This window comes from Pipistrellus kuhlii, unplaced genomic scaffold (genome assembly GCF_014108245.1).
Source record: "Pipistrellus kuhlii isolate mPipKuh1 unplaced genomic scaffold, mPipKuh1.p scaffold_m20_p_3, whole genome shotgun sequence".
NCBI lineage: Eukaryota > Metazoa > Chordata > Mammalia > Chiroptera > Vespertilionidae > Pipistrellus > Pipistrellus kuhlii.
Genome location: NW_023425529.1, coordinates 55293190 through 55321023, shown reverse-complemented (window position 1 = coordinate 55321023; position 27834 = coordinate 55293190). Strand labels below are relative to the sequence as shown.

General features: G+C 40.9%; 1 protein-coding gene across 1 annotated transcript; it reads right to left on the bottom strand.

The window, feature by feature from the left end:
• Positions 1-24840: 24840 nt before the first annotated feature.
• LOC118729512 (26S proteasome regulatory subunit 10B-like) lies at positions 24841-26401 on the bottom strand. The gene is given in 1 exon segment (XM_036457034.1): positions 24841-26401. A coding segment is annotated over 1 exon segment (1194 nt). The 3' UTR covers positions 24841-25207.
• Positions 26402-27834: the final 1433 nt, after the last annotated feature.

Here is a 27834-nt window from a genome sequence, read left to right as displayed (position 1 = left end):
AGGTCAGTGAATGAAGCCTAGGAAAAAGTGGGGACAGTGGTAAACTGGAGAATGTATGTCTCATCTAAAAGCAACAGCTATTACTCAGCTTCAGCTGACTGTGGTTGGGAGGAAATTAAACACAACCCTTCCTTTATTTTAATGTAGCCAACTAATTAAACTCAACCAAACCAAACAACCCCCCAAAAAACTTCTGTATATATTATAAGCATGGGTTACCAGGATACAACTACTATTTTAGTTATTTTTCACTTATGCTATCATAATACTAAGTGGGTATCTCTGTTATACTTATTAAAATGTATTATATGCGTTATATATATATATATATATATATATATGCAAAAATTATAATAGATTTTAATAAGTATAACACACACACATGTGTGTGTGTGTGTGTGTGTGTGTGTGTGTGTGTGTATCCTCTGAACTATACTAAAACTGTTCATAGGAAAGAGCCATGTCTTATTTATTTTTATAATTTGAGTGATTAGTACATAGATTAGCCTGGAATAAGAAGCACTCAATAAATCCCTATTAAATTGGAAGTTAGTTATATTTTCAGAAATGAGCTTAGATTATCTGCATCCTGGGGAAAGATTCAGGAGTTAACCTCTTTATTGAAATTTTGGTAGGATACTCTGGAAATGAAAAATATGCTGGTTAGGATTATCAAAATTATTAAATTTACTTTCTTTCATTCAGTTCATAAACCCATCCCTCTGGTAGAAATGTTCTGTGAGAATCAGAAGTATGAGGATTAAAGCAATGTGTTTTTGTTTGTTTGTTTGTTTTGTTTGTTTGTTTTTCTTTTGGTAGCTGCAATCTTACTTCAGTACACTTATTTTTTGGAATAATAATCAAAAGAAACCACAAAGCTTCATATTCTCCAGGAAATATCTCTCTTAATGTAATGTCACAGAGGTGAATTTGTTACAGGGCTAGTTTCTATCTAAGTAGGAATCGATATATAGGTGGGACCTTTATATTTATTCCTCTCTGGACTTGCTTTTCAACCCACCTTCTCTATCTATCCCTCAATATACACACTTTTCACTGCATCCTGCACACTTTGGGCTCACCATTAAAAAAAACAAGTTTATAATGGGCATCATTTTTTGGAAGCTGCTTCAATTCTCAGAGTAGTAAAAGTAAAATATTGATGGTGGTCAATGCATTGAGTACTTATCATGTACCTTATTATATGCCATCATGTCATTTAGTGCTCACAATAATTCTATTTAATAAAAGAGTAATATGCAAATTGACTGTCACTCCAACACACAAGATGGCTGCCCCCATGTGGTCAAAGATGGCCTCCTCAAGATGACCAGCAGGGGAGGGCAGTTGAGAGGGACCAGGCCTGCAAGGGAGGGCAGTTGGGGGCAATCAAGCCTGCAGGGTAGGGCAGGTAGGGGCAATCAAGCCTGCAGGGGAGGGCAGTTAGGGGTGACCAGGCTGGCAGAGGAGGGAAGTTGTGGGTGACTGGGTTGGCAGGGAAGGGCAGTTGTGGGGGACCCAGGCCTGCAGGGGAGAGCAGTTGGGGGGGGGGCAGGCCTGCAGAGGAGGGCAGTTAAGGGTGATCAGGACGGCAGCAGATGGCAGTTAGGGACAATCGGACTGGCAGGGAAGCAGTTAGGCATCAATCAGGCTGGCAGAGGAGTGGTTAGGGGGTGATCAGGCTGGCAGGCAGAAGCTGTTAGGGGCAATCAGGAAATCAGGCAGGCAAGCAGTTGGGAGTCAGCAGTCCTGGATTGTGAGAGGGCTGTCCGACTGGCCATTTAGACCCAATCCTACTGGGATTGGGTCTAAATGGGCAGTTGGATATACCTTGAGGGATCCCATATTGGAGAGGATGCAGGCTGTATTGAACGACACACATCCCAGTGCATGAATTTTGTGCACTGGGCCTCTAGTCCTACATAATACTCAATCTCTGTTTCATAGATAAGAAGACTGAAACCCAAGGTTTCACAGTTCATATGTTCTAAAACTGGATTTTCTGTTTTTACTCCTTTGCCTCTCAAAGCACTACCATTTTAATGTTTGTTGGAAAAGCATCATCTCACATCCCACCCCAGACACTGAGTCAGAACCTGCATTTTAACATGATCCCAGCTGATTTGCATTTGCATTAAAGTTTGAGAAACACTGGTCCACACAGTACCACATCCTGCTGAAGACACCCTTCCTGACAGTGCTCATATGCTCTGTGGCTGGAGCTTCCAATGCACTTCTCAGTGTGCTCAACTTTCTCTTCAGGAGTAATCTAAGCAGCAAGATGCTCAGACAATTCCATTGTATTGGCATGAATACTTACCCCAAGATTTTCCCCTTATTCACCCCAAGATCTCTCCCTTCCTTCCATTCTTCCTAATATTTCATTTTCCACTTTTGGACACAGCTCACAGATGTGAACAAGAAAGGCCAGAAGGTTTGCAGAGAAGTAGATTGCTTGTGGTACTGGTGCCTAAGCAATGGGTAGCCCCAACTTCTGATTGACTCAGTAAAGTTAGCTAATAATTTCTCTCAGTGGCTGCTTCTGTCCCTGTGCAGGCCATAAGGAAGAGCTGTGGTTGAGAAGGAAAGGGAACCTTCATAGGAAATACCCATCAAGCAAGAATCTTGGCAGAGCTAGAGACACGAAGTGGTTAGGGGAACGTGGATGCTAGTAACTTTATTAAAGGCTATTTTTACATTGACACCACTCACAAGCAAAAGTCTAACTACTACAAACACATTTTATTGGGTCCAAAAGACTGTGGAACTGATTTATTGTAATAGTGGGCTCTCAAAATACTGTAGGAGGTCAAAATTGTTGGCTGGTCAATGCAAAATAATTTTTCCAGTTCAAGTATCTCATACATATTTGCTTTGGTATGTCACTGGGGACAAAGGATGCTTTATGGCATTCTTCTAAGGACCATTATGATGTTAATAAATAAATAATTTATTTTATTCTTTCCAAAAAACTAGAGTGTCTCCAACCTTTTTGTTTGCCAGTTCTGTCTGGGGAAACCTTTTGTCTTCATCACCACCTGTCTGTAGGGGTCTGAGTTAAGCAGAATGGACTGCTGTGGAGTGATGGGAGGAATTCTTTCCTTGTGAGATGTGGTTGGGGCAGAATGCTGGGACAGAGGCCAAGTTTTCAGAAACTGCAGCATACTCATTAATATTGTTGTAACTTCATTTTCCATGTTGGATGAATAGAAACACTTTGTAGGAACACTGTTGTTTTGTAGAAGCAGCATAGTGTAGCTGACCTGAGCCCTATCTCTGGGTACTCATTCACCTGAGAAGCAAAGGGACATTTTTTACAGGGTTCCTGTATTAACAAGATTAGAAAGTTATAGCAATATCTTTATCATAGAATCAAAGTGCTCAAAGGGGGCGCTATAAGATCATTTTGTATATTTTCTACTTCAAAGATAGGCAGACATCCAAATTTTTTGCAGAAATGAGAAGCAGTGAGGTGTAATGAAAAGAACAAGGCTGTAGGCTGATGCAAATCTTGGAATAGGTCTTAGTTCTATTACTTATTAACATGGTTTTGAGGAAATTCGTTCAACCTCTCTGATTTTTCAATTTTCTCATATTTAAAAAATGAGGAAATAGGTGCTTTTGCACTTTTGATAGTTAAAACATGGCTGCAAGTTGACTGTATGATAGTGAAACAATTGATTTAATGGGTGAGTGATCCTGTTTTCATGTAAGTTTTGCTTTTAGACAATATTTGAATGATTTAAATTCTAGCACGTCACCCATGTTAACTTTTCTTTACAAGTAAACATGTAGTCAACCTGTTAAGTGAGATCTGGCTGAGGATATAGATTTACCACTTTTAACATGCCTAGTTATATTCATTTTTTTAGTTTATATTGTTTGTGATACTCCTATTACTAGTATCTATGCCTTTATATTTTGTTTTCCATCACTTTAATATAAAATAATAAATTGCAATAAAATATTCAAATAATTTCACAATATTGAACTTTATTTGGACTGCTCTACCCACAGGAACTATTTATTGGGATAGTTACTGTTAGCTGTTGCTATGCAGAATCTCCAGACCTCAGTGGCTTAGTTCATTGTTTTGCTCACATAGAGTTCAATGGGGGTGATCTTGCTTGGGTAGCTCTTCTCTAAGATGGGATTCAGGGATCCAGCATATCCTTTGGGTGGCTCCACCATCCATTAGGGTCTTCTTGGGTGGCCTCTGCTTGATCTGCTATATTCAGCCAGCTGATGAGTAAAGAGAGACAATGAGGAGAATCTCATGGGTCTTTCTAGGGGACAAGACTATAAGTTTGTATATCACATCTGTTCGTATTCTATTTGCCATGAAACAAGATTCCATTTAGATACAAGAGAACTGAGAGATGTAATTTTCCCATTTGCCCGGTAAAGAATCAAAATGATTTGGTGAACTCATCACACTATCTGTGCCACACAGCATTACTGCCCAAACTAAATTATAGTTGTTAGGCAGCCTCAGGGGATCTCTCAAAAAGTTTGTTCATCAACTGATGTATAAAAGAGTGGTTTTGATGTCTAGTAAACAGTTTATAGCTGTCCACACATGACAGATGAATATTGAATGTATGAAAAGTTGTGAAATATATGTATATCTATCAGAGTTACATCTACTCCAGAGTCGTTGCAAAGAGTCAGTGAGATATTTATGTGGCCACATCTAACACAGAGTTAGCACTGACCAGTGGTTCTCAAACTGTGGCAACCAGACCAGTATCATTGGCATCACCTTAGAACTTGTCAGAAATCCACTCTTGGGTTTCACCCAGACCTACTGAATCAGAAATTCTGGGAGTGGGGCTGACAATCTGTTTCAGATCTTTCCAGGTGATTCTGATGCAATGAGGTTTAAGAAGTACTGACACAGATACTGGTTTTCTTCTTTTCTTTAAAGGAAGGGAAATATTCTCTTCAAAGAAAATAAATTCTTCCACAGTCTCCTTGAGTAAACTTTTCTAGTGATAAATGGGTTCCAGCTAGTCTGAGATTTCTTATATGTTGCCAAACTTGATTTTTTGACTAAGTTTAATCATATTCGTTTTGAATTGTCCTCACAGAAATAGTAAAACATCTGATCACCACTCTTCCAATACTTGTCCATCAATGTCAAGACCATTCAGCCATCTGTAAGTCTTTTCTTCTTTGGCTCAGTTAAAACTTTTTTGATATGTCTACCAGTTTTCACACATGACTCAAGTATATGAACTGCTATTTTCTTGTGGCCTTTTGTGTGTGAAAAATGGAGCATTATAATAATTTCATACCTGGCAAAGTTTCCATTGACTTTTATTTCTCCAATGATATTTGTCAAATAAGAATGTGTTTTATGTCAGAATACCTCAGGAAACTAAGGATTTCTTTACAAAACTCAGAATGTTAATGTATCCCAATGGGTTACTGTTATCTAAAAATTATCAGCCGTACCATCACATCAATATTTTCTATGAAGAACATATGAATGATATTTACTATTGCAATCATTATTTATATCAAACTATTATAAAAAAGAAGTAAAGCCATATGAGTTTAATAATTTGAAAGGTATTTGATTTGAGTGAAAAATGGCTAAGTCATAAAATAACCAGTTTGGATATTAATATTTCTTTTTCTGGACCAATCGTGAGATCTTGTCTTTTTTCCTTCAGCTGGTGGAGAGAAGGAGGAGTTAATGATTTCATGGGTGCATTTGAAAAAGGCACTTACACAAAAATGGACAACAAACTTATGTAACCTCAGGAAGAAGATGGCTGGCACACTGCCTTTGGCAGACCCTCTGGAAACATTTTGACAAGATTTTCATACCTGGCAAAGTTTATGAAACTTTTCTTTCTTAAAAGTTATTTCCTTCAGTTTTGTCCATCTCAAAAGCAGAGCATTCTAGAGCCTACTGTCTTCTGGGAATGAATCAGAATTTTTCCTGGGCCTGCCTTCTTGGTGTGCCCTTGGGATCCATAACCTCACAAATGAGCAGCCACCTTACAATATGGACACTCAAGAAGGGAACAGGGACCTGTTCGACTGAATTGGGGAGGACTGACTTGTCCAGTTTAAGCAATGTGGAGACCAGAGACATGAGGGCCATGCTTTCCTGCTTTCTTACCAATCCATTTACCAGTTTCCTGTCCAACTCTATTCTTTTGCTTAGTAGGCTTCTGGGCAATGTCACGTACCAATAATATAAAAATTGCCATTTCAGATGAATTACTCATTTACACATGCAAATTAGAATTTTTATTTGCCAGCCAAGCCACAGCTGGCTTAATTAACAATGTAAAGTTTTAAATCTATATTGTGACAACATTTAAACTTGTTATGCTTTTGCCCGTGGATGTAATTAAGACAGTGTGCTTGGTATCAGTTTATTCTTAAAAAGCAAAGTAAAAGCAGATGAAGTGTATTTATAGACATATCAGCCAATGAATGGATGAAAGAGAAAAAGAAATTAATGGGGAAAAGTCAGCCAGAATGGAGGAGGGACCCACTACGAAGTTCACTTCCAGACCAACTATTTGGAATTTTTTCTAAAGACAGCTGTCTCTTGAATTACAGTTGGGGGGAGGGGGAAGGGGTTGACATTGTAAAACTATTGAGCCTCAAGTTAAGAAGCAGGCAAAGAGGAACATACTTCACACAAACTTTTGTAGTCAGGATGGGGTCCAGGCACATAATTTAGTCAGACACCCTCTTTCCCCCGAAGTCATGCCCTCTAACCAATACTGGGAAAACCCAGAAAAGAAGGAAAGTCTCTAGCAAATGTAGGAGCTTTGGAACTTTGTCCTGGCTGCTTGAAAGCTGTTGTGATTTGGACTCAATGACCCCAGGAGGTGAAGGAAGTAGAGAAAAGGGCAGAAGACAAAATTCTAGCATATAACTTCAACCCAGGGAATTCTGTTTTTAGAACAGACAAAGAAGAAAAATGAATTGCAAAGTTTAAGGGATAGGGATTCATTTCCCTGTGAGCCTGGGCAGTACATTTCCTTCATTGTGAAATGAAAGACAGAAGTTGTCAGAGACTCTTGGGCATGTGTCTAACATGAGACACCGGCGATGCAGAACAAATCTGCATTGTCTTGAGTACATGTAAAGGGGCAGCATAGTGGGTTGTTTGGGCATCCTATTTTAACCGTCCATATTTCAGAGGTTGGGAAAAATGATGTGGGCTCCACACAAGTCAACGGGTCAGCCGGGGTGAGGGGGGCGCAGCCGCAGAAATGACTTCACCAATTCTTTTCTCCAAAGAGTCTAAAGGAATGTTCGTTCATTATAATTCCTTTGAAATTTCATGGGTGAGCAACCAGTAAGAGTTCTTCAGAAAGTCAGATCAAGACAATTAAAATATATTAACCAAAGATCCCCTGGGGACCCATGATGGAAGGCTCCTTTTGTTTGCTTCGGCTGTCTTTCTCTAGAGCCTACTGTACCCGCATTTTCCACCCATACTTTTGTTTCCATGTAGCCCTACACTTTTCTCCTTCCCTCAACTCAGTGAATGTCTGTTGATGTATTTTATTGATGTGTGAGTGAAGGTGGGATCTTGGTTTCACTCTTTTAAAGAGAGGGAAGTTGATAGTGTCTGTGTGGAAAAAAGAAAGAAAAGAGGGAGGGCACGAGAAAAGGAAGGAATAAAACGGATCAAGGCAGAACAAATCCAGTTGTTTCAATCATCTAATCAAACCATGCCTACTTCTGAGAAATCTCCTCAGCTGTGGCACATCTGGAGAGACTGGGGAAATGAGTTCAGAGAGAACTTCAAGCTTTGTTTTTGCTGAGTTGATTCTTCTGTCATATAGATAAGACCTGTGTGTATATTTAAATATATATGCTGAATGTTGTACATTTTAATTTACAAGATGGTTACCTGACCATCCAGATCACTTTGTAGTCCAGACCAATGCTACTCAAACTACCTGGGACAAAGGTCTATTTTTAAAGTATCCAGTAAGCCATGTCTGACATTTTTGAAAAACAGACTAAAAATGAATTACAAGAAAAATTAAATGAAAAACACACACACAAAAAAACATATCCCAACTCATGCAAAATGCAAGCCTCTAATGTTTAATATTGTATTCAATAGGCCGAAAACATTACCTGTCAAATTGCTATAGAAGTTTCTAAATGCTTACTCTCTGTTCTGGGCTCACCTCACTGCAGCACGGTGGCAATCTGCTCGAGGCCAGCACTGTCCATCCTACACTCTTTGAGTAGCACCAGTGCAGATGGTCTTTGTGCTGAGAAACAAAATGAAGATGATAATAATTTAGATTAAGTGCAGAGCCATTAATAGACTATTGAAATACAGACAGTGAGATCAATGCTGGTATTTTTTTAAATAATTTGGTTTCATAATATATGCTTTTCTTTTGAATGAAAATATTTCATTGCCTGGGCACTGTTGATTTATAAAAACCACTGACATGTTTGCTTAAGTAAAATAAACTATCTACACGGAGTATCTCTGGTATCATAGGGGCCCTGTTTGTCCTCAAACACGGGAAGAATGAATCTATTTTAACACCGAGAGAGTTTTAAGAATGAAACAGTCTCTACAATGTAAATAAGGGTATGGTATTCTGAAATACATACACAGAGAACAGAATGATGTACACATTCGTGTGTGCCGTGTTATTTTTCTCCATTGATCTTTCTTTACCCAAATATCATGAATAAATACGAACCACCGGCTACTCCAGAGTTGACTGAGTCGTACTAACTCACACATTGGGTTGAAATGGCCAGGGGTAGTGCAGAGAGCTGAACATATTCTGAAGTGAATTGCATGTTTCCCTTTTAAGCATTAACCAATTCCCACTGATCCCAAGCTGTCCTAACGAACTGCCCACGCACAGGGCTAGTCTTTCAGTTCATAAAAACAGTAAGTTGCAGTGGATGCCTGAGTCACAAAGACATTCTCTTGCTATAAATTTATTATTTGTGAGGAAGAATTTCTTTTTAAACAACAAACGCAGAGCAGAAGCATGGCTTATCTTCCCCACATGGAGCCAGCGGTGAAAGCACTGCGGCGTTGTGGAAGTCATATTTATTGTTATCATATGTTTTCCTGAGCCGTGGCTATCACAGGGAAGCTTTTGGGGAGGGCATTACTTACAATATACCCTATTGTTTGACATCTAACTTTATGATTCTGCTTCAATACTATAGTTTATTATTGCCATGTCTTCCCTTTCTTTCTTTGCAGGTTTCATTTTAGGTAAATGTTGCAAGCCACTAATGTGAGTTTAGGAGTTCCTCAGTAATTGAACCATGTGAATTCTGTGGTTGGAAAGCATGGGATCTTAAGAAATTATGACTCAGTAAATTCTGGGTGGTGAGCACGCAGAGAGTTCACATCGATAATTTAAAAATGTAACTAAAATCCACTGAGTGGCAACAAACTTACATGGATTGGCTTTGTGAGGCTCAGTGAGGGGAGCTGGCTCTCGCAGGTTGAATCACAGGTAGAGACAGTGTCAGAGCCCAGTGGGAGGTCTGGGGGTGCTGGTCCATTAGGCTTGGGGTGTGACTTTTGACTCTGCACTTTGGACACAGGCTGCTGAAACCTATTAAAATGCGCCCCATTGCCGAAACCGGTTTTGCTCAGTGGATAGAGTGTCGGCCTGCGAACTGAAAGGTCCCAGGTTTGATTCCGGTCAAGGGCATGTACATTGGTTGCGGGCACACCCCCCATATTTGCCCCTAGAGAGTACTTTCTGGCACTCTGCCTTCTGTTTCTGTTACAACACCTGTGAATATACAGTCCCAGACTGGTTCCTATTTAAGTGCCAGTTATGATGCATATATTCACAGTGATGACACTGGCTTTAGGAATTGTCAGAAATAGTCACTAACCAAGAGAAAGGGAACAAGGACTAGCCCTGAGAAATTGGTAAATGAAGATGGGGTTTTTCTGGCTTCACTTTCTTTTTGCCTCCTGGAAAGTTCAGACGTATGCTGTGACCAGGTCTATGTTCCAAATGAACTTGGAAGGATGGCCATGACTTCCAATGCCTCATCTTTCTCTATAGGCCCAATAGTAGCACATTGTAGGAGGCTTGGGATCAGGTTATTTATGTACTATGACTCTGGGCTGTCCTTCAAATGGAAAAACAAGGGGGAGAACAGGACCCATTGTCTTCTATAACTTTCTCACAAGGTATGAAATAACACCAGTTTTGAACTCCTTTAAAGAAGATGGGAAAATTCATTTTTCAAGGCTAACAGGGCTGGTGGCTATGTGCACACCTGACACCCTGCTGTGCTTGACCTGCACAGTTTCCAGATGATGAAAACCTTGCCCATCATCAGATGATAGGAGCTGAGGGCGGAGGGGGTTGCTAGATGAAGGAGATAATGGTTATAGTAACAATGACCAGTATGTTCATAAAGTATTGTTTTGTGATAGGCCTTCTTCCAGGTTCTGGGAAGCAGTATCTCCTCATTGCATTCTGAACTTTTTAAAATAAGTTTTGTTATTTTATTAGCATTTACAAGTTGACATCTAGAGAACTTGGTTAAAGAATTCCATAGAGCTTCCCCCCAGTGGGCACAATTTTGATTTGACTGATAATCTCCAATCTCTGACTTTCTGTTTTCTCTCTCTCTCACACACACAGCCACACACTTCTGATCCTAAATATTTGCTGAGGTTGCAGTGGGAGGGATAATAATATAGTAATTGCCATTACTTGAGTGAATTTTAAATGATTATTTATGAGTCTTCCGCATTTCATGTCCAGAAATATTTTGATCTAGATCTTGTTGAAGTGATGTTTCAAGGTGGTAAACATTGATTATTCATTGCAGAAGAAGTAATAAGAAACACATTGTGTTTTACTGCTGAGGCGTGTAAGATGTAGAATTATAGAAACCCAAAGAAGGAAATATCTTTAAGGGAAACTCTCCTTGAAAACCTATTAAACATAAATCTGAAGAGTGCTAAGTGGCTTCTGGTAAAGCCACATTATTAAAAAGGTTTATCATTTAACAACTAGAGGACTGGTGCATGAAATTCATACATGGGGGGGGGGGGAGTGTCCCTCATCCAGCCTGCACCCTCTCCATTCTGGGATCCCTCTGGAAATGTCTGACTGCCCGCAGTTGGACATCCCTTTCACAATCTGGAACTGCTGGTTCCTAATCACTCGCCTGCCTGCCTGATTGCCCCAAACCGCTTCTGCCTGCCAGCTTGATCACCTCCTAACCACTCCCCTGATGGCCTGATTAACACCTAACTGCTCCCTTGACAGCCCAATCATCCCCAACTGCCCTTCCCTGCAGGCCTGGGTCCCCTAACTTCCCTCTCCTACTGGCCTGGTTTCTCACAACTGCTCTCCCCTGCTGGCCTGATTGCCCCCATCTGTCTTCTCCTGCTGGCCTGATCTCGCCTCCAACTGCCCTCCTCTGGCCAATTTGGTTCTGATTGGTCAGTTTCTATGCCAGTCATTGTCAAAAGCTCCACCTCCTAGGAAGCCATTGGCTCCTCACACTTCACCCAGATTTGGTTCTGATTGGTTTGTTCTTATGCCAGTCAGCATCTCTGGCCTATTAATGGGGCCTTATCTGAAAGGTGGGGCTGATCATCAGCCCTGGTGGAGACCTGGAGAGAAATGGAGGCATAGCTGTTGGAGAGAAAGAGAGAGGCAGAGAGAATCCAAGATGGCTGCTTGGGTATGCAACTAACCGCAGCCGCACACAACAATTTCAACAAAATACAACTAAAATATAAAATGGACATTACCCAGAACTACAGGAAAGTCGACTGACTGGAAATTCTACAACAAGAAGCAAGGAGCAAACCAGGAGGAAGCGCGGAGGAGCAGTAAAAGCCCAAGGTACGGAGACACGCGGCGCGCGCGGAGAGGACAGAGCCGGAGAGGAGGGAGGCCAAGTGCCTGGCTGGCGGTCCCAAGTGGGAAGGAGAGAAAAGCTCCGACTGTGCTGGGCCCAGCTCCAACTGCTCTGAACCCCAATTCTAGGCCAGACATCGGGAACCCAGGCTCATCCATAGGGAGCCGGGCTGTAAGGCGGGACTCCAGGGAAGCGGCGAAAGGAGGTCCCGGAGGCGTGCACACTGCGCGCAGAGAAGGGCCGGCCGGCTGTGCCGGGGGGATTGCCCTGACGGGAAGGAGACAGGGGCTCCAGACTGCTCTGAACACCACCTCCAATCCCACTACCAACTGAACTGAACCCCAATACCGGACTCATTGGGGGAGAGCATAGACAGTTTGGCAGCAGGCGAAAATCGAGGGCACCTTTCTCTCAGAGGCGCTCGCAACAAGTACTGAAGGACCCTGAGTCTCAGGAGTTGCATAGGGCGGGGCTAACGGAAGCCAAGGCTGTAGGCTCCACCCTGAAACCCCGCCCCATCAGGAAAGCTGCCTGTGAAAATGCCTAAACCAAATAGATCACAAATGAAAGAAATGGAGGACAAAAAGCGACTGGATATAGAGTTCAAAACCACACTTATAAGGTTGTTCAAGAATCTCCTAGAAAAGGCCAATAAAATAAACAAGACCTATGAGGATATGAAAAGGGATCAATTAGAAATAATAAGGGATCAACAAGAAATAAAGAATACATTGTCTGAAATAAAAAATATTTTATGGAGTTCTAAAAACAGAATGGAAGATCGCAAGAATCAAATCAAAGATTTGGAAGATAAAGAGCCAGAAGACACTCCTCCGCAGACGCAAGAAGGCCAGAGAATCCAGAAAGTTGAAGATAATGTAAGAAACCTCTGGGACAACTTCAAGCAAACCAACATCAGAATTATGGGGGTCCCAGAAGATGAGAGAGAGCAAGATATCGAAAACATACTGAAAGAAATAATGACAGAAAACTTCCCCCACCTGGTGAAAGAATTAGACTTACAAGTCCAGGAAGCGCACAGAACTCCAAACAAAAGGAATCCAAAGAGGACCACACCAAGACAAATCATAATTAAGATTCCAAGAGCAAAAGACAAAGAGAGAATATTAAAAGAAGCAAGAGCAAAGAAGGTAGTTACCTATAAAGGAGCACCTATATGATTGTCAGCTGATTTCTCAACAGAAACCATGCAGGCCAGACGGGAATGGCAAGAAATATTCAAGGTGATGAATAGCAAGAACCTACAGCCAAAGATAATCTATCCAGCAAAGCTATCACTCAGATTCGAAGGTCAGATAAAGAGCTTCACTAATAAAAAAAAGCTAAAGGAGTTCATCACCACCAACCAGAATTATATGAATTGCTGAAGGGGGTTCTTTCAGAAGAGAAAATAAATAAAGATAAAAATTATGAACAACAAATACGTAACTATCAACAAGTGAATCTAAAAACCAAGGAAATTAAAAAAAAAAATCTGAGGAACAATATTAACTGTTGAATATAATAGAATCAGAGGTATGGAAGGGGAGTGAACTGTTTATTCTTGGGGAAAAGGGGAGAGGGGGATGTGGGAAGAGACTGAACATAAACTGTGCACCTATGGATGAGGACAATGGGGGGTGGGGAAAGGGCAGAGGGTGGGGTGAGAAGGGGGGGGAAAGGAACATTTGTAATAATATGAACAATAAAAATTTATTTAAAAAAAAAAAGAAAGAGAGAGGCAAGTACTGATCAATAGCTGCCACAGAGGCTATGGATCAGATCTTGCTTCTCTCTTCAGGCCTGTCTCTGGGCCTGATTTGCACGCAGCCCCCTCAGCAGTCAGTGCTGGGTTACTCATCTGCAGTCACAACAGTAAGTGCTTAGTTGCCATGGCAACCTAGCACTGAGTGCAGGACTGACTTCCTGTTGGTTGAGCCTCTGGTGTGATGGACCTACTGTTTTTATATATTAGGACTAGTGCAATTCATGCACTGGGGGAGGGGGTGTCCCTCAGCCTGCACCCTCTCTAATCTGGGACATCTCTCTCACAATCCGGGACTGATGACTCCCAACCACTTGCCTGCCTGCCAGCCTGATCACCCCCTAATTATTCCTAACTGCTCCCCTGCAGACCTGATTGCCCCCAACTCCCCTCCCCTACCAACCTGGTCACCCCAACTGTCCTTCCCTGAAGGCCTTGTCCCCCTCCCCCAACTGCCTTCCCCTGCAGGCCTGGTCCTCCCCAACTGTCCTCCTTCCCCTGCAGGCCCAGTCTCCTCCAACTGCCTTCCCATGCGAACCATCTTGTGGTGGCCATCTTTGACCAGATGGGAGCAGCCATCTTGTGCAAGGACGTGAAGGTCAATTTGAATATTACCTCTATATTATATAGGATGTTTTAACACAGGGAATGCTGTAATTCTGTGGTAACTACAGCCAAAAATTCTCAGGTTTTCGACACCTATACAAATGTTTTCTCTTAGTGCGATATTTAATGTATTCTATCTTCATTCGGAAGGGTTTCTCATGCCTGCACATCTGAAACAATTCAGGGCTATCTTTACTTGAAGTCTCTCCTGGGTAGCACGCTGGCTTTTGGTGATGTATCACACCCAATGGTTTCTGTGATGTGGTTTGCTGGCCACAGCAAGATGAATGAAGATCACAGTCACGTTAAATTGAGGACTATGGTCAGACTTAAACCATTATCCTTGAGGTGTTTGGCAGTTGATTTATCAATGTCTCATTTTTAAGAAAGAAATCTGCTCAAGGTTGTTGTATACTCTGTGGATGCATGTCAAATGGAGTATAATGTTATATTCTCTCATAACTTCATAAGTAAGAATGGATTGCTTTGAGGATGAAATAAAATGACAAGCTGTATTTGGCATCTGTATATTAAAGAGGTCATGAAGAGATTCATGGTTGTTGGCAGCTGGTCAGATTTCTTTGATGTCCACTATTTTCCCCCCAACTGGAATTCTGCATTTGTCACTCCCTGAATGAGTTGCCCACACATTTATGTACATAAATTATGGTGCCTTTATTACATCACTTTCAACCTATTTGGATAAAAGCATGGTTGGATTTTTTTCCTGTGTGCAATTTCCATTTTGGTGGCATTTCTATTTCCTAATAAATTCCAGACAAAGTATATACCTAAAGCCTGTTTTGTTTTGTTTTTAATGTATGTCAGCTTTCTATGCTCAGCCACACTTTGTTTGGGAGTTATCCTGTTGGGAAGTTACTTAAATTTATGAATATTTGGAGAGCTTTTTTCAGAAATGAAGGTCTGGAGATTTATAGAATCCCACTGTATATTGTATCTCTTTAATTTTTTTCAAACTGTGTATTTCAATGTTTGATAAATTGGAAGAGATATTTAATAACCTATCAACTTAATTTGATTACTTACTTATAGTTTCAACTTTGCTATCTTTTTAAACAATTACCAGAGGATATGAGAAAACAATCCCAAAATGAACTCTGACACAGATATAAAAGGCACTGCCTCTATTTAGATGGTTTTCTGGTCTCTAAAGACAGGCCAACTTTTTCACTTCTACCATTTCTCTAGCACTGAATTTAAAGTTGCCCAATGTCCTCAAATGGTCTCAGCTCACACTCACCTGTTTCTCTTATAACTTTTCTGCATTTCTCTGCATTCTAGATGCAGAAGTTAACATTTTTTTTATTACTTAAAAACAATGTATAAAGGACAAGTGTTTATATATTTTTATTTTATTTTAAAGATTTTTATTTTATTTTAAAAATTTATGTGTTTTTAAAATTGATTCTAGAAAGGGGGAAGAGAGAGAAGGAGAGAAAGAGAGAGAGAGAGAGAGAGAGAGAGAGAGAGAGAGAGAGAGAGAGAGAAATATTAATGTGAAAGAGAAACATTGATTGGCTGCCTCCTACATGCTCCCTACTGGGGATGGAGTCCACATGTGCCCTGGCAGGAATCAAACCAGTGACCTTTTGGTGCATGGGACAATGCTCAACCACTGAGCCACACTGGCTAGAGCTTTTCTACTGTTTTAATACTGACACACTACTAAATAAGTGTTTCCTGGGCAAATAAAAATTCAACTGAGTACAAAATTGATAAAATCAATTTATTGATTTTGCTTTAACAACAAACTAAACAGGAAACACATTAAAATAACACCTGCAGTCTCTCCAATTAAAAAATATAAACTTGTTATATTCAATATATTAAGTAATTAGTCATATAAATTCTATTAAATTTACTGAGAAACCACCATAACCTCTGCAAAGTTGTATGTAACCATATGACTCAATCATGCAGCTCAGTGGGTTAGAGCTAAAGGTTCGTGGAAATCCATGAAAAATGTCAGAGCATGATATTTTTGGACAATAGTTTTTACTTCTAACCCACATAACTTTTACATACCTGGACTTAGGTAGACTGGTTGTATTGCTTTCTGGTGGAGATGCTCATGAGCATATTCAGAGCTTGGAGATGGGTATAAAAGGATAAAATCCCCTAGACCAAGGGTCCTCAACCTTTCTAATGCTGCGACCCTTTAATACAGTTCCTCATGTTGTGGTGACCCCCAACCATACAATTATTTTCGTTGTTACTTCATAACTGTAATCATAATGTAAATATCTGTGTTTCCCAATGGTGTTAGGTTGAGAACCCACAGGTTGAGAACCGCTAGCAGGGTCACCTAAGACCATCGGAAAACACAGATATTTACATTACGATTCGTTAACAGTAGCAAAATTACAGTTATGAAGTAGCAATGAAAATAATTGTATGGTTGGGGGTCACCACAACATGAGGAACTGTACTAAAGGGTCCTGGCATTAGAAAGGTTGAGAACCAATGCCCTGCCTAGACCAACAGACAATTATTTGAAGATTGACAACAATATTTGCAACACAGCCAATTTCAATATTATACTATATAAGAAAATCACTTTCTGTATCATTCACATCTATTAGAATGACTACTCAACGGACAAGAAATAGCAATTTTTGGTGAGGATGTGGAGAAAAGGGAAACCTTGTGCACTGATGGTGTAGTTATTATTGAAAACAGTATGAAGGTTTATAAAAAAAAAAAAAAAAAGTGGGGCAGGGCTGGAGTTAGTTGGAGGTGGCCAAAAGGAAGAAAAATGGGAGACATCTGTAATACTGTCAATAATAAAATAAAATTTAAAAATATTTTAAAGTAAAATACAACTAAAATATGATCCAGCAACTTCACTTCTAGGCATTTTATTGAAGGAAATATAATCACTAACTCAAAAAGATAGCTCTACTTCTATGCCAATTGCAGCATTATTTACAACAGCCAAGGCATGAAAACAACCTACATATCTATCGATGGATAGAGAAAATGTGGTAGGAATATATGTTGGAATATTATTCAGCCATAAAAAGGAAGGAAATCCTGCCATTTGCAACAACATTGAGGATATTAAGTTTAGTGAAACAAGTCATACAGAAAGAGATAAATGTATGATATCACTTACATGTGGAATCTGAAAAAAAAAAAAAAAAGCGCACACAAACTCTTGGATACAGAGGACAACTGGTGGTTGCCAGAGGTGAGGAGTGGGCGGTGGACAAAATGGGAGAAGGGAGTCAAAAGGCACGAACTTCTGGTTATAAGATACATAAATCCTGGGATGTAACCCACAGCACGGTGACTACCGTTAACAATGCCACATTCTATATTTGAATGTTGCTAATAGAATAGATCTTAAAAGTTCTCACCACAGGCAGACAAAAAATTATGTAACTGTTAGGGGCTATGGCTGTTAACTAAATAGATTGTGGTAACCATTTTGTAACATACACATATATCAAATCATTATGTTGTACAACGAAAACTAATGTAATGTTAGATGTCAACTACCGTATATTTGATTCAAATCATTTACATAAAACAAGAACAACCAAATAAGCTAACAAAGAAAATTTTTCCTAATTCTCACAATTAATTACTTGCAGATAGACAATAAGAGTGCTTGTTTTACATAAGCTCATTCTCAATCTTTTTTGTTTAAGTGAGAAGCTTTCTCCATTGCATTAAAAAAAAAATAGTTTACTAAAAACTATAAAAAAGCAAGATAACTAAGTTAAAAATCTCAAAAAAAAGTTTCCTTAAAAAGTTGTTTTAGAATAAGGTTTTGTTAAGCACATTTGTGTCTTACATATCTTGTGAAATGCAAATTGTGAAATACTGTTACTACATTCTGTCTTGGTATATGACTGATTTGAGCACTTTGCTCAGTCACATACCAAGCAGAATAAAGAATATTCATTTACAGAAAGGAATAATGAGGTAATTTTATAGTGGGCTATATAAAAGAGTTTTGGGTTTTTCTACTGTATTGGAATTCATTCAATTAATATCACAAGTATTAACCGAGCACCTCTAAAAGCCGGGCATTACTTTAGGCACTTGAGCATAAGATCGTGCTCTGTCTGGCCTGTGAAGTTTTCAGATAATGAAAAGCTTTTCCATAATCAGACCATAGCAGCTGAGGAGCTGCTATATTCTGGGAGTAATGGTTTTGGCAGCAATGACTATTGGGTTCAACAAGTAATTACTGAATGTCTGTTTTGTAACAGGCCATCTGCCAGGCATCAGGCAATAGTGCCTGTTTATTACATTTTGAACTCTATTTTGACTTATTTTACTTTATTAGCATTTATAAGTCAACATCTAGGAAACTTGGTTAAAGAACTCAATAGAACTTCCTCCAGCAGGCAAAATCTTAATCTGAGTGCTCTTTCTCTCTCCCCACTTCTTTGTCTCTTTTTTCCCCTCCCCCCCTCCACTCCCTCTCCTTTTCCTCATACAACACATCCATACACTCCCCATTTTATTCCCATTTGGCAGGATACAAAACAGCCATCCATCCCTCCCCTCATGGAGCTTACCTAACAATGGGAAGAGACAGACAACATATCAAATAATATGTGTTGATCATATATTATACTAGGGGCCCAGTGCACAAATCATGCACCTTGAAAGGAACTGTGGGCTGAGAGGCTGTGGTGGGCACAGGGGCTGGTCTCAGCCTATCCTCCACACCCTCCTGGCCCCTCCTGTTGTTCCCCCACCCCCGGGCCCCTGTCTGCCAGCAGCCCCATTCCCACTGCCACTGCTCCCCCACACAGACAGCACCAGCCTTGCTCGCACCTGCTGAGGGCATGGAGCGATTGGGGCTGGTGGGTGCACATGGTGTCTTCTGCATCGGCAGCGGGTGTGAGCAGGGTCAGCGCCGGCAGCAGGTGGGACCGTGGCTCGAGGGAGCAAAGAATTTTCAGTAACCACCAGATGCTCGCCCCAATGACAGTGACTGGTGACCCGCCTTAGTCTGGCGCCCCTGCTCACCTGCTCCACCTTCCTTCCACAGTCAATGGCCACCATATTCCATGCTCTGCTGCCTGCTGCCAATGCCTGCCATGTTCCACATGTGCCCCTGGTGGTCAACGCACGTCATAGCAACTGGTTGTTTGGTTGTTCCTTCAATCCGTCTATTTGCCTATTAGGGTTTATATAGATAGACTAGAGGCCAGGTGCACGAAATTCGTGCATGGGGGTCTCTCAGCCCAACCTGCACCCTCTACAATCCTCACTGCTTGGTTCCCCCCCAATTTGGGCGAGGCTGACAGGCCTAGACACTGCAGCAGTGGTGGAGCTGGAAGGACTTGCTGCTTCCTGCGGATAGGCCGGACCCTCCAGCAGCAGGGCTGAGGGGACTGGGTGCCACCATCTTGTGGCTATAGAGCCACCATTTTGTCACCAAGTGATGGTTAATTTGCACAATACTCTATTATTAGATAGGATTGGCGGGTTTTAAGTGCTGTGAAGAAAAATAAAGTAGAGAATTGCCATGAACCACTGGGGCAAGGGGTGGGGGGAGCATCATAATTTTAAATAGAGGTGGTCAGGGAAGGTACCACTGTGAGGGGACAATTGAGTAAAGCCCTGGAAGAGGAGAGGAAAAGCACCCTGGGATAGCTGGGGAGGCGTGTTAAAAGTGCAGGCTACAAGAGGCCACCACGTGGCTGGAAGGAAATGAGAGAGGAGAGTGCTTAGGAGGTGAGTCAGAGGGAAAAGGAGGGGGGCAGAGGCATTTATCCCTGCATGGTGCACTACGGATGCTCTAACGCAGCACCAGGGAGTGGGTGGCTGCAACAACAGAAACTGATTTTCCCAGTTTGGGAGGCTCAGAGTCCGAGATGAAGGTGCTGTCAGTGGCAGTTGCTGGTGAGGCCTCTCTCCCTGTTTTGCAGATGACAGGTTTCTCCCTGCGTCTTCACCTGGCCTTCCCTCTGTATGTGCTCGAGGAAAGAGAGATCCGGTGTCCCTTGCTCTCCCAGGAGGATACCAGTCTTATGGATTTAGAACTCCACCCTAACAACCTCATTTAACCTTAACTCCCTCCTTAATGGCCCTATCTCTGAATACAGGAATATTGGGGATGTTTTAGGGCAATTCATTCCATAACAATCCAAAATTGCAGACGGTTGTACATCAGAGTGGGGTGAACAGTGGAGAGATGTGATAACTTCATTTATTTGTTTGTTTGTTTATTGAATTTATTGAAGTGACATTGGTTTGCAAAACCACACAAGTTTCAATGAAACATCATCTGCCCCCTGCATCGTTGCTGAGAAGCGGAGAGACCACTTAGGAGGCTGCTATAACAAACCGGGAAGAGATGGTGATAGCAGTGAGCCACAGTGTGTAGGTTCTACTGTGCAGTGATTTGAGCATCATCTGGCTATGGCACTTGTCATGCTATTGAGCTTTTCCGTGAGCCTCTCAGCTCCTTTCTACAGCAGCCTCTCCCATACAAGACTTTGCTGTGTCTTAATCTGTCATGAAATGTGTAAGGAATTTCAGCCCAATAGAAATTATTATTCACAATAGCCCAAACACCAAAGCTTACTAATGAAACTTTAAAGTTCAGAATGAAATATTTTAATTCATTTCCAGTAAGATGATTCTTTTACTCCCTTGCTGTTAAATAAGGTATCTTGTGGAGAAGAAAACAAAACAAAACACAAAAAACAAAAAACAAAACACAGACTAAAGTGAGAGCATAACTGGGTAAGTCTATGGGAGTGTGTGTTGGTTGAGAAATCTGATTTCCTCCAAGCTTCACATGGCTGGCTTTTCCTTGGCATTCAAGTCTTAGCTCATAAGTCTCCTCTTGTAAGAGGCCTCCATTGACTGCTTCTAAGGTATTTCCTGCTGTCAATTTTCATCCTCTCAGGCCCTTTTATTTTCAGCATGGCACGTTCACCCTCTAGGGTTTATTTGTTGGTTTGTTCGCTGTCTGTCTGCCCCTCGACAATCTGCACTCTAAGAGAACAAGGTCTTTGTCTTGTTCGCCACTGTATCCCCGGCATCTAGAACCGTGCCTGACTCATAGGAAGCACTCCATAAATATTTGTCAAATGAATGAAAGGATAAAGGGAAAATCACGGAGACCTGGTTACGTAGCTCACCGAGACTTACAGACTGTGTAAGGGGAAAGAAATTTCTTCTGTGTAGTGCCACGTTGAAGGTTGACAGGGGACCACACAGTAGACAAAAGGCTTGGCAGGTTTCAGGGCTAGAAGGTTTGTGTGTTTGATGGTTTATGTGCAGATCTGGGAGTCAAGAGATTGGGGTTCACATCTGCTCTATCTCCAACTCACTGAGTGACTACAGTACAAATCATTAACTTCCGCAAGCATTAGTTTCTCCATCTGTGTGGCGTTACTGGCTAGTTTAAACATTTAGAAACCTTCCCTGGCAAATATGACTCTATTTATGCTGTTTCTTTCAGGAGATTGAGTGCTTTGGGGAAGCGAGCCCTGTTTTTCCCTTTGGTTTCTGAACTGCACCTCCTTGGCAGGCAAGGTGATTAATTGCCCTGGATTCCTCTTCTCCTGCTCCCTTTCCCAGTCTCTCCCAAAAGGTGTCCTCATTCAGTGAGGGCGTGTGACATTGATGGGAAGGGCAAGGCCTTGGTCACCTTAAGACATGTCTTGGGTTGCCATTCCCTGCCTTCATTTCTCTTTTCTGGCCTGTCCCAGCTAAATAAATCTACTGGCTTTCTGCCACCCAGATACACACACCTGGCTCAGTACCAGAAGGAGGCATATAGCTTTTACTCCTCTCCCGCTTGATAGAGGGCAGTAATTAAGTCTGTGCCCCAACCCTGTTCATGCATGTCCTATTTATTTATTCTTCTCTGCTAAGCAGACCTACTTGCTGGGATGAGGCCTTGGCCCCGTGACGAGTCATCAGATGTCTTCCTTCTTCACTTCACTGCATCCTCACCTCCTAAGAATCAGGCCTTTCTCTAGGCTTTGCTCTGGGATCTGTCTTCCAGTTCTGCTCAACTCTGATGCATGAGAGATAGTGGGCATGGTAGCTAAGATCATAAGCTTTGGACTCAGCCAGATGTGGTTTAAATTCCCAGCTGCACTGCTCACTCTGTGAGCTTGGGTAAGTTAGTCAACCTCTCTGAGCCTCATTTTTCTCATTTATAAAGATGAGGAGGAACTATAAGAATTACATGATGTGATATGGCTCAAGAATTTAGCATGGGGCCCGAGCTGGTTTGGTTCTGTGGCTAGAGCATCGGCTTGGGGACTGAGGGGTCCCAGGTTCAATTCCGATCAGGGGCACGTGCACAGGTTGCGGGCTCGATCCCCATTGTGAAGCATGCAGAAGGCGGCATCAATGATTCTCTCTCATCATTGATGTTTCTATCTCTCTCTACCTCTCCCTTCCTCTCTGAAACAAATAAAAATGTATATTAAAAAAAGAAAGAAAGAAAGAAAAGAAAAAGTTATTCAGCATGGAGCCTAGTATACAAGTCTGATAGTTGCTGTTGTCAATCAGATGATTTTCACCCTACTTACTATTTGCTCAGCAGCTTGTCTCTGCTGCTGGTGTCGCTGGTGCTCAAAAATGTTGCACTTCACTCTTAAATAATGACTCTAAATAGAGGAAGTATTCTAACGCTATGTCTACGCAAACAAAATCAAGCAGAAGTTCTTGTAATTTCCTGGAGAATAGATTTGTGGAAACAGCCAATCTAGATGGTTCCAATGGGATTATAACAGGTTAATATTTTATAGTTACTTAACTTAAAAAATATGTTAATTGATTTTTAGAGAGAGTGGAAGGGTGAGGGATAGAGAAACATCGTTGATCGGCTGGGTCCTGCACGCCCCCTATTGGCAATCGACCCCACCACTCACAACTCAGGCATGTGCCCTTACTGGTAATGGAGCCATGACCTCTTGGTTCTTAAGTTGGTGCTCAACCACTGAGCCACACCGGCCTGGCAGATTATTTAACTTTTCTTCAAATGTTTGATGTTAGCGGTATATATATATATATATATATATATATATATATATATATAATTTTATTCTGAAGCTGACCTTATTGATTTTTTCCCATGCAATAAATTCCCTATTGGCTTCACATATGGCCCAGATTGATGAAATATTTGCTTGGAATTTATATCCTCTGAAAAAGGAAATGTTTCAATGGGAGCATTTAGAATACATTTTCCAACTTCTCAAGTGGTGCAGCAGATTTTCTTGAGTGGCTTGTGATGTTACTTTCTGGTTTTAAGTTCAGCATATCTGGTAGTGCTAGAGTAGTGAAGCGGGGCAGGATCTGCTGATGTTAAGAAGTCAGCTTCAGCTATGAATGAGGAAGGAAGGAAGGAAGGAAGGAAGGAAGGAAGGAAGGAAGGAAGGAAGGAAGGAAGGAAGGAAGGAAGAAGGAAGGAAGGATGGAAGGGAGGGAGGGAGGAAGGAAGGAAGGAAGGAAGGAAGGAAGGAAGGAAGGAAGGAAGGATGGAAGGAAGGGAGGGAGGAAGGAAGGAGGGAAGGAGAGAGGGAGGGAAAGAGGAAAAAAGGAAGAAGGGAAGGAAGGAAGGAAGGAAGGAAGGAAGGAAGGAAGGAAGGAAAGAAAGAAAGAAAGAAAGAAAGAAAGAAAGAAAGAAAGAAAGGAGTATTGTAAGAAATATTTATAAATCAAATATACAGAGAAAACCCCCCAAACCAAAACCTATTTCAAAAAAATGTTGGAGGAAATGGTATATCTTTTTATGTTCTTAAGAAAACAGTTAAAAGGAACTTCACAGCATCAGGTCTATTAAATACATTTATACCAGTGATTTCCCAAATATTTCCAAGTTCCATTTAAAACAGAAGTCTCATATCAAGCAGTCCTTTGAAATTATTTACTCTTTTATGATTGTTAAGTATGGAAATATAATACTTTTAATGGAAACCCTAATACACCGCACATGCTACGAAGTGTCTACTGATGTGCTTTATAGGTTGGGATTCTTAGGTCACATGAACTTGCCAGTCTACTCCTGATCCCAATAAATGCCCAGTGACATGGAGGAGGATGGCTGGAAGGGCAAGGCCATGCGAGGGTGGCATGGGCCATTCACACTTGCCAGGAAATTATGCAGCCAGAGTCCACCTGATTGGAAACAGCAAGTGCCCGCAGGCAGAAACAGACTGTGCAGAACCAGGACTCTGTTCTGTGTGAGGGGTGGGGACTTGGTGGGCACCAAAACTTGGAAAAAGCGTTTCTTATGTTCAATGCAAGGGAATGTTTTGTAAAAACCTGCTTGTGAATCCCCAGAATAGAATAGCATCTGATATTTTTAGCACATATTTATGTGGCCACAGAAATATTAAAACCACTTGACTTAGAATGTTAAAATGGTATTCTGGTTAAAATCAAGTCCCAATCAAGAAAATTTAATGCGCTTTACATAATGCATATTTTCATACACAGTAAATATACTTTAAAGTTACATATCTTTAATTTAATGCTGAAACAGTAATAGCAGCTCATAGATAGACTCCCTCTCTCCTCCCCAGCAAGTGAGGTTTCAAAGCATTCTCACTTGGGTATTTTTTTTTTAGAAGTGAATCAAACAGATTTTATTCAACTTTTTAGAATGAAGAAAATAAATAATATAAAATAAGTCATAGAAATGTACTACTATCTCAAACCATTTTCAATGTTTTACAAAATGCTCACACAACAAATATGAAAAGTTATAACACACTCTTATAACTTCTGCTGCAATAAATGCAACATTAACAAACATACAAATTTCTTCTGTACCAATCTTAAAAGTACAAATACTGAGTTACTAATTTTTGTTATTCACATATATTTTTATTCATGACTTTGAATGAGATCATTGCCAATACATACATTATTTTTCTTAACTTTATTTTTACATTAAGCCAATGTCTGTCATGCAGCCATCAAAATCCTCACAATAAATTACACAGGTTTGTAGTCTAATTTTGACTCTAGCTTCTTAGAATCAGCCACTTTTCTGACTGCTTTCATGAAGTCTTCCTGTTCTACAAAATAATGATCAGCATGAATTGCAAACATACCTGCTTCAGTAGAAACATTTCTCAGGTCTGCTCCATTAAAACCACCTGAAAGCTTCACAATTGCTTCATAATCTATTTCACCATGCTTTGTAATGGGACCTGCATGGATTTTCAATATATCTAGTCTTGCTTGTTCATTTGGTAAGTCAATATGTATTTTTCTATCTAATCTTCCTGGACAAAGCAAAGCAGGATCCAGAGTATCTGGTCTGTTTGTAGCCATGATCATTTTAACTCTATGTAGAGTATCAAATCCATCCATTTGATTCAGTAACTCCATTAAAGTTCTCTGAATCTCTCTATAAGCTGAAGTCCCCTCGGAAAACCGACGACCACCAAAAGCATCTATTTCATCCAAAAAAATGATGCATGGGTGATGGTCTCTGGCATAATTAAACATTTCTCTGATCAAATGAGCACTTTCACCAATGCACTTGTCTACAATAGAACTAGACACAACCTTTAAGAAATTGCAGTCTAGCTGGCTAGCAACAGCTCATGCTAAGAGTGTTTTTCCTGTACCTGGTGGTCCGTATAGCAAACAGCCTTTTGGAAGTATTATTCCTACATGCTGGAATAATTCTGGGTTTGTAAGAGATAATTCTATCACCTCTCTTAATTCCCGAATCTGTTCTGATAGCCCTCCAATCTCAGAATAGGACACATTCCCAGCGTCTTCGTGAGACATGTTGTAAATCAATGGATCCACCTCTCTTGGCCAATACCTCATGATGGTTAGTGTAGTCATATCCAAAGCAACTCTTGTTCCTGGCTTCAACTTACTTTTGTCAAGCTGTCGACTACAACCCACAACATATCTTGGCCCATTTGTAGCTTTAACAATGAATTTTTCTTCAGTTAACTGCTTAAGTACTTCACCCACAATCTGCCCAACACTTTGTAGGGCCTTCAGATCATTTTCAGACTTTTCATACTGCTTGGTAAGTTCTTTTAATTGTTCTCTTAACTCCTCCAGCAGCTTCTTGTGGTAGTCCTGCAGAGCCTTATCTCCAGGGTCCGCCGTGATGAGAAGCCGCCGCTCATCGGGTATGTTTTGATTTAATAATTGTGGCATCCTATATTAAACTAGAGGCCTCGTGCATGAAATTCGTGCATGAGAGGGGGGTTTTTTCCCTCAACCTGCCCTGTACCCTCTCCAATCTGGGACATCCCTCTCACAATCCGGGACTGCTCACTCCTAACTGCTCACCTGCCTGCCTGATGGATCACCCCTAACCCTTCTGCCTGCCTATTGGCCTAATTGCCCCTACCTTGCTGCTGGCCTCATTGCCCCTAAACACCTCTGCCTCCTTCTCCAACCTAAGCCACAGTCTGGCCTCCCTCTGCCAGAGGTGACCTGACTGATCAGGGGAAGGCACTGTCCCATCATCCCTCTGCTGCTGCCACTGGCAGACACCATGGCTGCCTGAGCCTTGGGCTGGCCCTAGGCAGCAGCAGCCACCATCCACAGCTTGCCTGAGCCTCAGGCAGCTGCTGCGGCTTTGTCTGGAAGGACTTTCGAATTGTGGTCTGGAAGACCTCCACCCTAATTAGCATATTACCCTTTAATTAGTATAGATAGTAATTGACTTATTGACATCTGATGGGTTCATACTCATTTTCCTTGGTTTAAAAATCTTGTTAATAATCTGTGAATATATATTTCAAACAACTGACATTAAATTTAGAATAACTATCATTAATAGAGATAAGTATATTTAATAGACCAGTTATTATATTTTTAAATACCAAATGGATGCTTAGAAGCAGATAACTTGAGGGTTTAATTATGGTTGGCTAGATTTATGTTCTTTGAGCAAATATATTCATTTTATTTCTTTTGTCTTATATTTCTCTTTTAAAGTAAATGGTTAGTAGGCACTGAAATGGATATGTACCAAAAGCTAAAATATCAATTAATTAGTATACACAATGTAAAGAATGCATTATACTGCTTGAGATAATTCAAGACTGTGTAAAGTAATTTTTGAACCTGGAAGAGACTATCCTTTGCAAAAAGACTCAGAGAAGTCTAGGAAAGAACGGCTGTTAGACAGAAGAGATAGGAAATTCACCTGATTTTGTTCCTATTTGCCACTTGGGAAAACAGTTGCCTAATCCCTTTTAAATTGTCTTTGATACCATGAGTGAAATATCAAAGACTGATACTTTTAACAACATGGTTCAGAAATGTCAGTTTGATACACTCAGACTATCAGGTTTTATTTTTGTTTTATTTTGAAAGAACAAGACATATCTCCCAAACTATCTGGAGAGGTTGGTTTCTTTTCACCGGCCTTTAGCCCACCCTGCCCAAGTTTGAGGCATTCTGTTAGATCGTTTTGATCTTCTGTTTGACTTCTGCTTCATGGAAAAATGCTCATAAACCTCAGAGCAAAGCTTTCTTTACTTTTAGCTTTATTCAAGAATTATAAACAGTGGACAGATCTATAGTAAAACTATTTTAAGAGCACTTAGGACCCACATGCTAAAAAGAAGCTTGTTTGG